The following is a 15,537-nucleotide window of genomic DNA, read 5'->3' on the forward strand; positions in this document are numbered from 1 at the left end:
CCGCCTGAGAAACAGTTTTTATCCAAATGCGATTTTGGTTTTAAGCGCAGGAGTATATTGTATTTAATTATGGGGTATCAGATTTTTTAGGGGGTTAACCAGGCTGGAATATCTGGGATAGCAGGCTTGTTGGTTTTTGAATGTCTGATGTAGATTTTTTCAATTTCGTTGTTCTGTATGGGACAATGACAATAAAGATTATCGTATCGTAAGATGCAAATCCTTCACTTACAGGTTAATGGTTAAGTATTATATTGACTTTTTCTAAAGAGGAAACAATGACAAGCTTCTCTTAAAATGCATGGGGCTGTTTGGCTTTAAATCTGAAATGTGTCCTGGACTCTATACAACTGGGCCCTGAAATCATGATGGCAATCTCAGCCCTGCCCCTTTGAAATGCCTCACCCTGATCCGAAAGGATGCACCTCATTTTCATTTGGATTCAGTATGCAGAGGACTGTGTTCGTACACTTATTTTATTTATTGAGTCACATATCATAGAATCATAGATCAGAGTTGGAAGGGACCCTGCGGATCATCTAGACCAACCCCCTGCAGATGCAGGAATATGCAGCTGTCCCTTATGGGGAATCGAACCTGCGACCTTGACGTTATCAGCACCACGCTCTAACCAACTGGGCTATTTGAAGAGCCTGTGAAAGTTAACATTGAGGCCAACTGATTGTACATTAAGAACATAAGAAGAGCCTTGTGGGGTCAGGCTGATGCCCCAGTTTGGTGCAGCATTTTGTTATCGCAGGGGCCACCCAGAGGCCTCTGGAAGACCCGCAAGCAGGATTCGAACACAATAAAGCCACTTCCAACCTAGAAAGGAGGTGGTGTTGGTGGTGTTGCGGGCTTCACGCCCCCACCATGTGTGCGGGGGCTGGCTCTCAGCCTCCGCACGATTGAGGAAATCCTCGGCCGCGTCATCCCTTGGCCAGCCAATCGGCTGGCCTAGGGGGTGTGGCCTGCACTATTTAATGCAGGCGCGGCCGGGGATCTCCCTCTTTTGCCGCTCAGCTGCCTCCGGGGAGGTGGGAACTCACCACGCAATACTCTCCCCTCCTGTGGTTTCCAGCAACTGGTATTCAGAAGAGTTACTGTGGAAGCAGAGCATAGCCATTGTGGCCAGTAGCCAGGCGCCTGAAAATCTGAGAGGAAAGTTAGTGCGCTGCTCTGGTGCATAGGCTGTCAACTTGCAGATTTGAAAATAAGGGACCAGCAGCCTCGAAAATAAGGGATCAGCAGCCAAAATAAGGGATTTTGCTACTGTAAAGAGTTACATACATTGGTAGGATTGACAGATGCTGTCAATCCGGCATGAGGTGGTTGCGGTGCCGCGGCGGCCGTTGAAGCGCCGCCCTTCTGCGTCCCTCCCCATCCCCTCCTCTTCCTCCTCCCTCAGGCCGCCACCTCCGCTGCCACCACTGCTGCCGCCTCCGGGCTTGCGGGCGGTGTGGGCGAAAGTCTCTCTCCCTCCACCCCTCTCTCGGGTGGGGAAAAGCCGATGGAACTCCTTGCGCCAGGACGACGGCGTCAGCGCTCTCTCTCTCTCTCGCGGCGGAGGACCCCGAGCCGCTGCTTCCCTCCCGAGCCGGGCGAGCATGAAACCCGGGAAATTTAAGGGACATCATCAATAAGGGACAGCAGCGGGGCACGGCGCTGGGATAAGGGAGTTTCCCGCCAAATAAGGGACGGTTGACAGCTATGCTCTGGTGGACTGTCTTACAACAGGGGTCAGCAACCTAAGGCCCATGGGCCACGAGCAGCCCATGGGGGTCGCTTAACTGGCCCATGGACCCCTGCCGCACTGGAAGGAGCGCCGGAAATCGTGTTTGCAAATGCGCATGCGCACTCCGGCCCACTACGGCACCGGCGGGACCGTGAATAGGCCCAAGCCACAAAAACTTTGCCTACTCCTGGTCTACAATGACTTCCCAGTGATGGGCCTTCTTCCTACAGTCGTTTAAGCATTCACAGCCAGGACGACTATCCCCAACTCATGGCAGAATCGGCTCGGCTCAGTTTGGCATTTAACAGCTTTCTTGAAGGACTTCTGGGGTAAAGCTCATCTGCTGTCTGAAAGTTCTCTCCTAAGTTATGATGCTGGAACAGACATGTATGTGCCTTTTTGTATTGTCTCCACCAAGAACTGTAGTTCCCGGCATCAGGCACAAGACAAAGCCCCTTGCACATTTTAATTGCCCCTCCTCCCCAAACTGTCGGGACGCGGGTGGCGCTGTGGGTTAAACCACAGAGCCTAGGACTTGCTGATCAGAAGGTTGGCAGTTCGAATCCCCGTCACGGGGTGAGCTCCCGTTGCTCGGTCCCTGCTCCTGCCAACCTAGCAGTTCAAAAGCACGTCAAAGTGCAAGTAGATAAATAGGTACCACTCCAGCGGGAAGGTAAACGGCGTTTCCGTGCACTGCTCTGGTTCACCATAAGCGGCTTAGTCATGCTGGCCACATGACCCGGAAACTATGCCAGCTCCCTCAGCCAATAAAGCGAGATGAGCGCTGCAACCCCAGAGTCGTCCGCGACTGGACCTAATGGTGAGGGGTCCCTTTACCTTTACCCTACCTCCCCAAACTAACGTACCTTGGAATAGGTAAAGAGGGTTTTCTAGACATGAACAGGGAGCAGTAGGCACATTGGTAGCAAGCAATCGATTGAATAGAGAGGACACTCTACGATCACTTGCAAGCAATCCTATAAATGTAAAGATTGTAAGTCCCATTGGATTTCTGGCGTGTGGATGCAGCCTTAGTTCACAGAATCGACAAGAGAGTCTCAACGAAAATTACCGTTAAAAAAAGTTTGAAGGTGCCTTTCAGTTTATGTAACTTCACATTAGCCAGAGAGGAGTTCGGAAAAATCTTAAACACTGACGAACATCTACATGCTTAGTGCACTACATACAGAAGACAGAGGGTCTTGCCGTGTCTCGTTTTACATTCTGAGCCGGAGAAGAACTTTTGAGAGGAATCAACTCGTAATATAGCTTAGCATCGTTACAAGACGGACCGACTTTGTAACGCAGATCAGGCTGACGTTGCTAAACACGCCCGAGACCTAAATCGAGATGCTGTTCTCGATCTGAGGCGGGTTCAAGTAGTTGTAGGGGAGGGGTAACGACTTGTTCCTCTCGTTGATTTCCTCAGAAATCTTAGCCAGGTCGTTCTGGAAGTCCACAATGAGCCGCTTTGGCTCGTCCTCAGTGAAATGTTCATCGGGATAGTGGCCCAAAGGTCTCTGGAAAAGATTCGGGAGAAATCAGTGATGAAGATCGTGCCTCAAACTCCCATTTAAGTTGCAGTGAACTTCTCATATTCGCAATCCTAAAACACAAATGTAAAACTCCCTGGACACCCCCACATTTGGAAATATTCACAACAAAGTCAAGTTTTTGTCCTCGTATGGTTTTTTTAATGGGACTGCTAGGCCAAATGTAGACTGCTGTAATGCAGGGATGTTGAGCTGGTGGTTCATCAAATATTGCTTGACTACAACTCCCATCATCCATGATCACCGCCTATGCTGGTTGGGAGATGATGGGAGTTGGAGTTTAACAACATCTGGAGGGCCACAGGTTTCCTGCCTGTACTTAAATGCAGTCCCCCCGATGTGAGCTAATAATAAATATATAGATTTGTGTCTTTGAGTTAATGATTTGAGTGTTTTATGACTTCGTAAGATCTGAAAGTTATCAATCCTATTATTCAAATTTGTAAGGGACCTTAATTTAAAGCAATCACCAGACATACTGTTGAAACCCTTATTCTCCCCACAATAATTCATTTTAATTAACAATTGTATAATGATTGTGGGGGAAATAAGAGTTTCGATAGTATTGCCTGATATTATTCTTCACGGAGTTTGGAAACAAGCATTTTAATGTTTGTGGTTCTCATCCATTTTTTCTCTTGTGTACCTTTTCTTTGTGGAATTTATTAGAATCCAAAGAAGAAATTGTTTTTTAGACTAATAATTTTGCAAAAATTCCATTTTGAGGCTGAAATTCAAGGGTTTAGATATAAACATGGAGCGCTAAGGGCAGATCCACAACATATACCTTGGAAGTTGAACAGCTTAGTTCTCGAACATTTTGGTTCCCAAACGTCGCAAACCCGGAAGTGAGTGTTCTGGTTTGTGAACTATTTTTGGAAGCTGAACGTCCGATGGGGCTTCCGTGGCTTCCAATTGGCTGCAGGAGCTTCCTGCAGCCAATCAGAAGCTGCGCTTTGGTTTCCGAATGTTTTGGAAGTCGAACGGACTTCCGGAACGGATTCCATTTGACTTCCAAGGTACGTCTGTATTCAGAACACATTTGACCAACATTTAAAGACATGACTTCCCTCAAAGAATCTTGGGAAATGGAGCTTTCCCCTCACAGAGCTACAATTCCCAGCACCCTTAACAAACTACAGTTTTCTGTATCATCTGAGGGAAGTCATGTGCTTTAAAGGTGCATTGAATGTGCTTTCAATATATGGTGTGTATCTGGCTCTAAGTTTCTTTTTATTATCATTATTATTAAGTTTTTATTATTCATGAAAAAACACAAACAAAACAAAAAACTACAAATACATAATCTTACAATTACAAATTTACCAATTCAAAACCTGTATTCATCAAATAATAAAAATTATACACCTGCGTGGCTTCCCTCTACCTCAACTTTACATCCTCAAAACAATAATGTCTGTTTTACATTGTGTCTTCATACTAATAATTATCTATCCATTGTTAGTTTTATTTTAGAGTGATTTCTCTTTACATACTTTATCTAGGCATACCAACACATTACCTTTGGACCAGTTTTTTTCATATAATTCTCAAAACATTGCCATTCCTTTCTCAAATTCTGGTTAGATCGATTTCTTACACCTGCCGTTGATTTGGCCAATCCTATAAAATCACTTAATTTGTTTATCCGATCCTCCTTTGTGGGGACAGTCCACAAGATTAGAAAAGGTTATTTTTATACGCCACGGCCGCAGCTAGATTATTGCTGGCAAGGAACTGGAAAGGAGATATGGCCCTAAGTTTCTTGACACAGAAAATGTGGTACCTAACCGAGTGCTTCCTTCACTCCAAATCCTTACCGTGTCTCCTGCCTCGTTGCTTAGCAACCACAGGGAGCAGAGGGCGATGCAGGTGGTGTTGACCTTAGGGAGGGTCTCCAGGACGGTCTCCAAGGTCTCTGTGCCCTTCATGGTGGGTGGGGGTCTTCTCATGGAGGGCGGGCTGTTGGGGATCCATGCGCCATAGTCATACTGTGGGCAATAAAAGGACCAAGTTAAATCAGGGCTACCAGACGTCCCCATTTCCCAGGGACAGGCCCCAGATTTGTGAATAAGTCCCCGGATAAATTCCATCCCCGGAATGTCCCTGGATTTCATCTACTTCTGACAAGACAGAAGTACTGTTTTTGGGGGAGAGGGGCTGGGCGGGTGTGGGGGACTCCCTGGTCCTGAATGGGGCAACTGTGCCCCTGAAGGACCAGGTGCGCAGCCTGGGAGTCATTCTGGACTCACAGCTGTCCATGGAGGCGCAGGTCAATTCTGTATCCAGGGCAGCTGTCTACCAACTCCATCTGGTACGCAGGCTGAGACCCTACCTGCCCGCGGACTGTCTCGCCAGAGTGGTGCATGCTCTGGTTATCTCCCGCTTAGACTACTGCAATGCGCTCTACGTGGGGCTACCTTTGAAGGTGACCCGGAAACTACAACTAATCCAGAATGCGGCAGCTAGACTGGTGACTGGGGGCGGCCGCCAAGACCACATAACACCGGTCTTGAAAGACCTACATTGGCTCCCAGTACGTTTATGAGCACAATTCAAAGTGTTGGTGCTGACCTTGAAAGCCCTAAACGGCCTTGGCCCAGTATACCTGAAGGAACGTCTCCATCCCCTTCGTTCTGCCCGGACACTGAGGTCCAGCGCCGAGGGCCTTCTGGCGGTTCCCTCCCTGCGAGAAGCAAAGCTACAGGGAACCAGGCAGAGGGCCTTCTCAGTGGTGGCGCCCACCCTGTGGAACGCCCTCCCATCAGATGTCAAAGCGATAAACAACTACCTGACATTCAGAAGACATCTTAAGGCATCCCTGTTCAGGGAAGTTTTTAATGTGTGACATTTTAGTGTATTTTTGGTCTCTGTGGAAGCTGCCCAGAGTGGCTGGGGAAACCCAGCCAGATGGGCGGGGTACAAATAATAAATTATTATTATTATTATTATTGCTAATGTCCCCGGGAAACGCAGCAGCGGCAGTCTCAGCAGCCTGGAGCGCTTGGCTCTGGCTGGCTCCAGGAGCTGTTCGGAAGTCCCCATATGATGGTGGTGCAGGGGCTCTCAGATGCAGCTTTCGATGGGGGGTGAAATCCCCAAAAAGGATGTTACTTTTTTCTGTATGCCACAACAGCTGCGAGAATATTACTAGCAAAGAATTGGAAGAAACAAGATTTACCAACTATCGAAGAATGGCAGATGAAGATGATGGACTATGGAACTTGCCAAACTGGCTGGGTGACTCCGAGACCAGAGAGAAGAGACGGTGGAAGAAGATTGGAAGAAGTTTAAAGAATATTTGAAAAAAATATGTTAATATTTAAATCTTAGAATAGCTCTGGAAGTGGATATAGGCTGTAGGGTTAGAAGTAGAAGATAGTGTATTTTAAAACAGTATTATTTGTAAGTGATAAAATATGAAGATTTTTATGGTAAAAGTAAGGGTGATTTTAAAAAAGGGCTAGAAATTATGATATATGTAAACTGCTAAAGATGAGGTAAAATGAAAATCAGAAAGGGGGGACTTGGGGAAGCTCACCTAACAATGTTTAGAAAAAAAATAAGGATAAGACAAGGATTTGTTTGTATTGTTTGTTTTTCTGTTTGTGTTGTTTAGTGGTGTTATAAAATGAATAAAAAAACTAAAAAAGCAGAAGGGGGCAGGGATCTCTCAGTTAGGCAACAGGAAGTCTCCCTTCCCAGCTGAGGGATAATGTTATAGGAATTCTAAGGTCTTATATATATAAAATAAATGTTCATAAATGTACAAGGCTAACACATACATAAGTATATAAACCACGTGTCTGAAATGGTATCCTGAAGCTATTTTGACTCTCCCAAATTGACCTCAAATATTTCCTTGCAAGGAAAAGCTTTCCAATTGTTTTTGGACTTTAGGGGCTTACACGTCCCTTTTCAAATACAGCCTGGCAAGTATCTGTTAAGCTGAGCAATATAAAGCTGAGCATACTATCAATACAAACCTAGACGGCATTTTAAAAAGCAGAGATATCACCTTGCCAACAAAGGTCCGTATAGTTAAAGCTATGGTTTTCCCAGTAGTGATGTATGGAAGTGAGAGCTGGACCATAAAGAAGGCTGATCGCTGAAGAATGGATGCTTTTGAATTATGGTGTTGGAGGAGACTCTTGAGAGTCCCATGGACTGCAAGAAGATCAAACCTCTCCATTCTGAAGGAAATCAGCCCTGAGTGCTCACTGGAAGGACAGATCCTGAAGCTGAGGCTCCAATACTTTGGCCACCTCATGAGAAGAAAAGACTCCCTGGAAAGATGGAGGGCACAAGGAGAAGGGGACGACAGAGGACGAGATGGTGGGACAGTGTTCTCGAAGCTATGAACATGAGTTTGACCAAACTGCGGGAGGCAGTGGAAGACAGGAGTGCCTGGTGTGCTCTGGTCCAGGGGGTCACAAAGAGACGGACATGACTAAACAACAACTATCAATATGCGTAGGTGTTATGTACTAAGCTTGGATCCTAGAACAATAGGCAAGTAGGATCCTAGAATGCAACAACTGATTGGCTTGCAGGAAAAGACCAATCAGGCTCCAGGAGGGAAGCAGAATCAGCCAATCAGAAGGGACTCATTGTGTGAATAATGTATATAAAAGCCTGAGGTTGGGGGGGGGGGGCAATTCAATCACTGTTTACAAGCTGCAAGAAAGAGCATGAAATCACTACAGGACTCCGAGTATATTTCAGTAAGAGATTCTGGAACTAAGTATTTACCATCTCAAAGGCCAGGCTACCCAGAAAAGGCAATCAAGTAAGGCATGATCAGGTATCCTGGCAGACAGGAGAGAAGCAACACCACCTTCTTCTGTGATGTATGTATGATGTTTTGGGGGGTGGTCTTGGGCTACAGGGGAGGCAATTTCAAAAGGCTTGCACACCAATGTTCTGGGTTCCTCTCCTCCCTCTCTGCGTGGGGTGTGTGGGGACCCTGTTGCAACAAATCCTTGAATAAAGATCAGGCTTACTAGCTGCTTTGCTTCTCAATATTCTCTGGTCGGCCTCTGTTATTTTCTCCTGCCGACAGAGAATCTACATAAGGACTCTCTACGGGCTCTTGGGTACCCCATAAGGGGAAAGGAGCAGTTTTTTCTTATAACAAATAATAATTTCAAGAGACAAAAGGAATCTTCTGCATTTCCCCAAGAAGAGGCCAAATCTATGCTTTGCTGCTCAAGAGGGGAGTCAGTCGCGTGGATGAGGACAGGAAGTCACCGTATTTTTCGCTCTATAAGACGCACTTTTTCCCTCCTAAAAAGTAAGGGGAAAATGTGTGTGCGTCTTATGGAGCGAATGCAGGCTCTGCAGCTATCGCTGAAGCCAGCACAGCAAGAGGGAGAGCTGTGCAGTGCCTCTTGCTGTGAGGCCTTAGCCTGATCCTCCCTCCTCCTTCCTCTTCAACAACATTTGATTCAGAATATTTTTTCTCTTGTTTTCCTCCCCTAAATCTAGGTGCGTCTTATGGTCATGTGCGTCTTATAGAGCGAAAAATGCGGCACGTGTGGCCTCTCACCTGGCCAGAGTTGACAGCAGCGTGTTGCGCTGAGCAGGTGAAGATCACCATTGTCAAGAACTTGGTCAGCTCCTCCATGGTCTCCAGAGACGAGGGGGCACCGGACGTCTTCCTGTTCTTGAAGGCTTCCTTGAAGATCTCTCGGATCCAGGCCTGGAGTTCCGGGTCGCTCTGGACACGGTCATCACTCTTGTAGTAGAACAGGACAAGGCTGGCCACAAACCTGGGACATGAAGAAAGTACATGCTGGGAGGCCTTGCCAGGCGTCAATCCAAGATGGCAGCTGCCCCACCTCCCAACCAGGTTCCCTCTAGGTCAGCGATTCTCAACCTGTGGGTCCCCAGATGTTGTTGGACTACAACTCCCATCATCCCTGAGCCCTGGCCTTGCTAGCTAGGGGTGATGGGAGTTGTAGTTCAACAACATCTGGGGACCCACCGGTTGAGAAAGGCTGCTCTAGGTGTTTACAGCTCCCATCAGGCAGGCCTGGTGGCGTCACCTCTCTATGGCGGCCCAAATCTTCAGCCCATCGTCCCGGTAGTGGTAGTTTGTGACGGAGGCGACCCCGCGGGCCTCAATGTCGTCAGGGAGGCAGAGGGAGGCGTAAGCCATGCTGTAGGTTCCTTTCCCCACAATGGGCACAATTCCTTTGTAGCCTGCTGAGGTAGCCTGGGGGTGGGGAAAACAGTCAGACGTGAGTATTTGAAGGGTGGGACAGGACAGGGAGAAAAGGCGTTATCTTCAAGCTCCCTGCATTGCGAGAAAACCAGGTCATTACAGTCATATCTCATGTTACGGTTGCTTCATGTTACGTTCTTTCAGGTTATGTCCTGCGGCGAGCCGGGAGTACTGGAAAGGGTTAGTTCTGGTTTCCGCTGCTCGCACATGCACAGAAGCACAAAATGATGTCACGCGCATGCACAGAAGCAGCGAATTGCAACCCAGTGTACACAGATGCGCCGCTGCGGATTGCACTCTTTTCATGTTGCGAACGGGCCTCCGGAACGGATCCCGTTCGCAACCAGAGGTACCACTGTATATTTCGTTCCATTTCCAAATTGTGTGCCGCTTTTCTAGATGACGATACTGAAGGAGAAGGGTTGTCGGGTTCAGCCTTAGGGGGCAGGTGAAATAAATTCCACAGCAAAATAAATTTGCAAGCAAGCCTTTCTCATTCTAAAGATAAAACATGGAATGTTTTATCTATATCAGTATTCTGAATTACGGACACCGACGGATTTAGATGGGAGGCTGGGGTGAGAAGAAGAAGAAGAAGAAGAAGAAGAAGAAGAAGAAGAAGAAGAAGAAGAAGAAGAAGAAGAAGAAGAAGAAGAGGAGTTTGGATTTGATATCCCGCCTTTCACTCCCTTTAAGGAGTCTCAAAGCGGCTAACATTCTCCTTTCCCTTCCTCCCCCACAACAAACACTCTGTGAGGTGAGTGGGGCTGAGAGACTTCAGAGAAGTGTGACTGGCCCAAGGTCACCCAGCAGCTGCATGGGGAGGAGCGGAGACGCGAACCCAGTTCCCCAGATTACAAGTCCACCGCTCTTAACCACTGCACCACACTGGCTCTCTAAGGGGATGTGGGGACCAGACACTAAAAAGTGGAAATTAGCACACTGATTTTGGGTTGTTTGTTTCACTTTTCCTCTCCTTTCAGATCCAAGGATAGTGATGAGAGGGTGAGGCAAATTTTTATATTATATGTTGTTGTTGTTGTTGCTACAAAGTTCTCAGCCACGGACGATGCTGGATTCTGGTGTGACACATTTAGGTGCGTGAGATTTAAGATTCCATGTTCAAAAATGTCCAAGTTGAAGAACAACTTGAGATACATTTCCGAATTTGACCCTTCGGGCGCAGATTTCAAAGAAAACCTGCCGAACTGCAGACAGCATTTTCTGCATGGACATCTCTCCCATTGCTTGCTTATTTGTGCAATTGGGGTGGGGGGGTGGGGCAGCTAATCTGGCTGTGGTGCCAAAAGCTAAAGCAGAAGGATGCACATTCTCATTCGGGTCTCAAAATCCATCTCTGAGAGCAGGCAGGAGGATGCACCACAGGGTCAAAGGAGGGGGTGAGGTGGGGGGCGTATGCCCTGGGTGTCATCACTGGGGGGGGGAGGTTTACATTCGGCACGCCACCCACCCACGACTCCCAAGCCTACCCCAAGCTGTCGTGGGAAGGGGCAGAGTTGCACTGCCTTGCCGGCGGCCTTGCCTCCCCCTCCCCCTTCATTTTGAGAGCTTGGGGGAGGCTTGGGAGTCGCAGGCGGGTGGCGCGCCATTGGCCCCCGCTCCCAGGCTGCTTCCTGGGGGGGGGAAGCCTCCCCCCGAGCTGCCAAAAGGAAGAGGGAAGGGAGTGTTAGTTTCTGTTTGCCACTGTGCAGTGCTTTGGAGTCACAAGACTCTGTTTACATTCCAGAGACATTCCAGGCTGTTGGAAGCCGCACGGAAGACAGGAGACGGTTTCCTGTTCCTTTGTTGTTCAGTTGCTCTCTGCTCCACAGAGAGAGGATGATTTCTTTTCTGTCTGCGTAGCTTAGAAAACAAAGCATAGCGATGTAGCCATAAATCTCATCACTTCCGCGTGCTCTTTTGATTCTCTGCATAATGGGAACGTGCTTGGAGGCCTCATCAAAGGCTCAGGTCGTTAATCACGTCGGAGGCGATTCCGGAAGATGAGCTTTATCAGCTCGGCAGAAAGAACGGAGATTCCAACAGGGAGGAAGGCTGTTGGCAAAGCGGTGTAGCTCCCTCTTTCCTCGCCCAGGAAGCAACCCGCCATGGGCGTCTCGCCCCCTGGGATGCTCGCCATGGCGCCCCCCTGGGACGCTAGCCCCGCCCCCATGGCCCCGCCCCCAGATGCACAGCAGCTAAGCTCCGCCTTTGATGCACCAGACAGACAAGCAAACTTAAAAGGGGGAAAGGGGCCTTCTCTCTCTCTCTTACCAGGTCCATCATCCCGCCTTCCATGATGAGCCTGACCCTGGCCAAAGCGTTGATCTGGAGGGTGTATCGGAAGTGTGGGATCAGGAGCTGCAAGGCGGGAAAGAAAACCTGTTTGTTAAGTTGTGGGTGAACATATCAGACGACACAGCGATTCTTCAAACAGCTCTTGTTTATTCATAGGCCAGAACAGAACTGAACTGGAGGGTTCAGCCAGCCTGCTTATATAGAGCTCCACTAGAACACAACAGTAACCGTGTTCTGTAACTATCCAATCACTGAACATCACTTTCAATCCCTTATTTGCATATGTGGACCAGAGTGAAAACTATCTACAGTATCCCCCTGCTGGCCCAGGGTGAGAACTTCAGTACATAACACTGTTGGAATCCTTGGCCTGGAGAGAGACTTGAAAGTCACGCAGCCGAACCTCCAGCCAAGGCACTGGATCCCACTCCCTTTCAGTCCCAAAACCAGGCAGCGCGATTGCAAACATCTCGACAAGTCACAACACAAAAAGCTACTGGGCTGTGCTCGACTCACGAGTAAAACAGGCCCAGCCTTGCGGCAAAAAAGATCCTTTCGCGGGGCACAGATTCTTGTCCTTCGCCCTCAGGCAGCGGTAACCCCCTCCACCCTCATCCCGCCAGCTTTCCAAGATGGAGTCGCTTCTGTTCAACCTTTGGGTTTCCCAGGGGCTGCTGCAATGGCAGGAGGGGGTGTCCAGCGAAACCTTTTCCTTGCTTCTCCTCGCTTGGCTGTTCGAACCCTAATGTGACCCTCGGGCCGGACGCTGTTCCTTCCCCTACCCTCACCGCCAACGTACCTTGAAGACCGGGTGGCACAACGGCAGGTGCCTCAGAGTGCAGATAGCAAAAACCTCGGCCACCAGGTGCGTCTGGAGCAGGTGGGAGATGTTCTGGTGGACGTGGAAGTCGGCGTTGCGGACCCACATCTTAGCCAGGGTCCAGTCCCACACGGAGTCGCTGGGGAGGAAGATGGGGTTGTTGGGGCCTGGAGTTTGTCTCAGCTGAGGGAAAGAAGGAGAGGAGCTGGTGATGGGGTGGTTGGGGTGGCTGAGGAGAGAGGGTGGGGCAGCAGGTTGGGAAATGCTCCCCCTCCAGCAGGTTTGGGGTTCGAGCCAAAGTGGCTACTTTCTTTGCCAGAGCACGTTGTGTTTATGTTGGGGGAAGCCAAACCTCTCCACTGCCAGCAGCCTCAAATACGGAGGAGGCAAATTTGTCTGGCAGGGCAAAAAGCCCAGGATAAAATTTAAGATATTAACTGATGCAAAAGAAAGGGGGGGATTTGCCCTGCCAGATTTTAAACTTTATTATGAATCACAGAGATCTTGGATCTAGAAGGGTTCAATAATACTTTTGGGTGGCATGCATATTTGTGGTACGACAAGGTCAAAGCTCATAAAGCTTTTAAAAACCATATTGTCAGGAAAGCACTGTGTAATGTCTGGATTAGGTATAAAGACCTGCTGGAGAACAAAACTCCCAGGTGGTTGTCCCCAATGGAGGCAAAGGCTGTGAAAAAACTTAATATGGAGTCTAAATGGCCGAAATATTGGGAAATTTTGGAACAAGAAGGGGATGTAATGAAATTGCAGAGTTATGAGAAATTGAAAGATAAAGTGAGAGATTGGCTCCATTACTACCAAATAATGGAGGTCTTTAAGTCAGACAGGAAAATTGGCTTCCAGGTGGAAAAATCAAAACTGGAGACAGAATTATTAGACTCCAAAACTAAGAATTTGTCAAAAATGTATAACTTGCTGTTGGAATGGAATACACAGGATGAAATAGTTAAATCAGCTATGATCAAGTGGGCACAAGATATTGGTCATAACATTATGTTTGAGGACTGGGAACGGTTGTGGACCACCGGTATGAAATTTACGGCATGTAATGCCTTGAAAGAAAATATTATGAAAATGATTTATAGGTGGTACATGACTCCAGTCAAGCTCGCAAAAATTTACCACTTGCCTGATAATAAGTGTTGGAAATGTAAAGAGACTGAAGGTACATTCTTTCACCTTTGGTGGACTTGCCCAAGGATTAAGGCTTTCTGGGAAATGATTTATAATGAAATGAAAAAGGTATTTAAATATACCTTCCTGAAGAAACCAGAGGCCTTTCTCCTGGGTATGGTCGGCCAATTGGTGCCAAAGAAGGACAGAACATTTTTTATGTATGCTACAACAGCAGCAAGAATACTCATCGCAAAGTATTGGAAGACACAAGATCTACCCACCTTGGAAGAATGGCAGATGAAAGTGATAGACTATATGGGACTGGCAGAAATGACCGGCAGAATCCGAGACCAGGGAAAAGAGACGGCGGAAGAAGATTGGAAGAAATTTAAGGACTATCTTAAGAAACATTGCAAAATTATTGAAGGCTAGAACGATGTTGATTTTGAAATTAAGGAGTTAAAAGCTGTAATGATTATGTGATTAAGAAAAGAAAGGTTAAAAAGTACATAGAAATTAGGGAAAGGATTTGCTGAATTGACTTAATTAGAGAATGGAATACAGAAAGGGGAGGTATGAGGAGGTCGGGAAAGTAAGTTTTATGAATATAAGGGAAGGAAATTATACCTGTTTTGTATGTGTGTTCTTTCTTTTTTGGATTGTATGTATTGTTATTGTTTTTGTTTTTACTGTTCTGTTTATTCTGTTTTATATAAATTCCTAAACTTTAATAAATATATTATATAAAAAAAAACAAATACGGAGGAGGCTGAGGCCACATTCCATTCAAGCGCTACAGGACCCCTTTAAACAGCCATGTCTTCCCCCAAAGGATTCTGGGAGCTGTAGTTTGCTAAAGGTGCTGAGAGTGGTCGGGAGACCCCACTACAAATCCCAAGAGGGATTGGTTGTCAAGCCACTCTGAGAATTGTATCTCTGCGAGGGGAATAGGCGTCTCTTCACAATTCACAGCATCCTTAACAAACTACAGTGGTACCTCGGGTTGCAGACGCTTCAGGTTACAGACCCCGCTAACCCAGAAATAGTACCTCGGGTTAAGAACTTTGCTTCAGGATGAGAACAGAAATCGCGCGGTGGTGGCAGCGGGAGGCCCCATTAGCTAAACTGGTACCTCAGGTTAAGAACAGTTTCAGGTTAAGAATGGACCTCTGGAACGAATTAAGTTCTTAACCCGAGGTACCACTGTACAGCTTTCACAATCCTTTGAGGAAAGCCATGGCTGTTTGGTATCATATTGTTTTGAGGCCTGAGAGAGAAAGAAAGGTATGCATGAGCAAAAGGAGGAGGAAAGGAGACGTTTTGGAGAGAAGCGTTTCTTCTTGTCTTTGAAAGCCTTCCTCTCACCATCTTACTTATTCCACGCGGTTCCTCCGGCTGATGGGACCAATTTGGCCACGGGACGCCAGTGGCCAACCTCTACCATAAAGCAAGGGATGCGGGTGGCGCTGTGGGTTAAACCACAGAGCCTAGGGCTTGCCGATCAGAAGGGCGGCGGTTCGAATCCCCATGACGGGGTGAGCTCCCGTTGCTCGGTCCCAGCTCCTGCCAACCTAGCAGTTTGAAAGCACGTCAAAGTGCAAGTAGATAAATAGGTACCGCTCCGGCGGGAAGGTAAACGGCGTTTCCATGCGCTGCTCTGGTTCGCCAGAAGCGGCTTAGTCATGCTGGCCACATGACCTGGAAGCTGTACACCGGCTCCCTCGGCCAATAAAGTGAGATGAGCGCCGCAACCCCAGAGTCAGTCACA

The 15,537-nt window shown here is 47.7% G+C and overlaps 1 protein-coding gene across 1 annotated transcript in view; it reads right to left on the reverse strand.

Moving 5' to 3' along the window:
• Positions 1–458: 458 nt before the first annotated feature.
• LOC310746781 (polyunsaturated fatty acid lipoxygenase ALOX15B-like) overlaps positions 459–15,537 on the reverse strand; it is a 47,687-nt gene continuing 32,608 nt past the window's right edge. Inside the window, exons 11-16 of the mRNA XM_083580857.1 lie at positions 12,612–12,815; positions 11,789–11,875; positions 9,336–9,505; positions 8,837–9,059; positions 5,109–5,279; positions 459–3,255 (exon numbers count right to left, since the gene is read on the reverse strand). Of these exons, the coding sequence (XP_083436983.1) occupies positions 3,076–3,255; positions 5,109–5,279; positions 8,837–9,059; positions 9,336–9,505; positions 11,789–11,875; positions 12,612–12,815 (1,035 nt within the window). The 3' untranslated portion in view covers positions 459–3,075. The remainder of the gene's footprint in view (positions 3,256–5,108; positions 5,280–8,836; positions 9,060–9,335; positions 9,506–11,788; positions 11,876–12,611; positions 12,816–15,537) is intronic.

Source organism: Podarcis filfolensis, assembly GCF_964270895.1.
Source record: "Podarcis filfolensis genome assembly, chromosome: 13".
NCBI lineage: Eukaryota > Metazoa > Chordata > Lepidosauria > Squamata > Lacertidae > Podarcis > Podarcis filfolensis.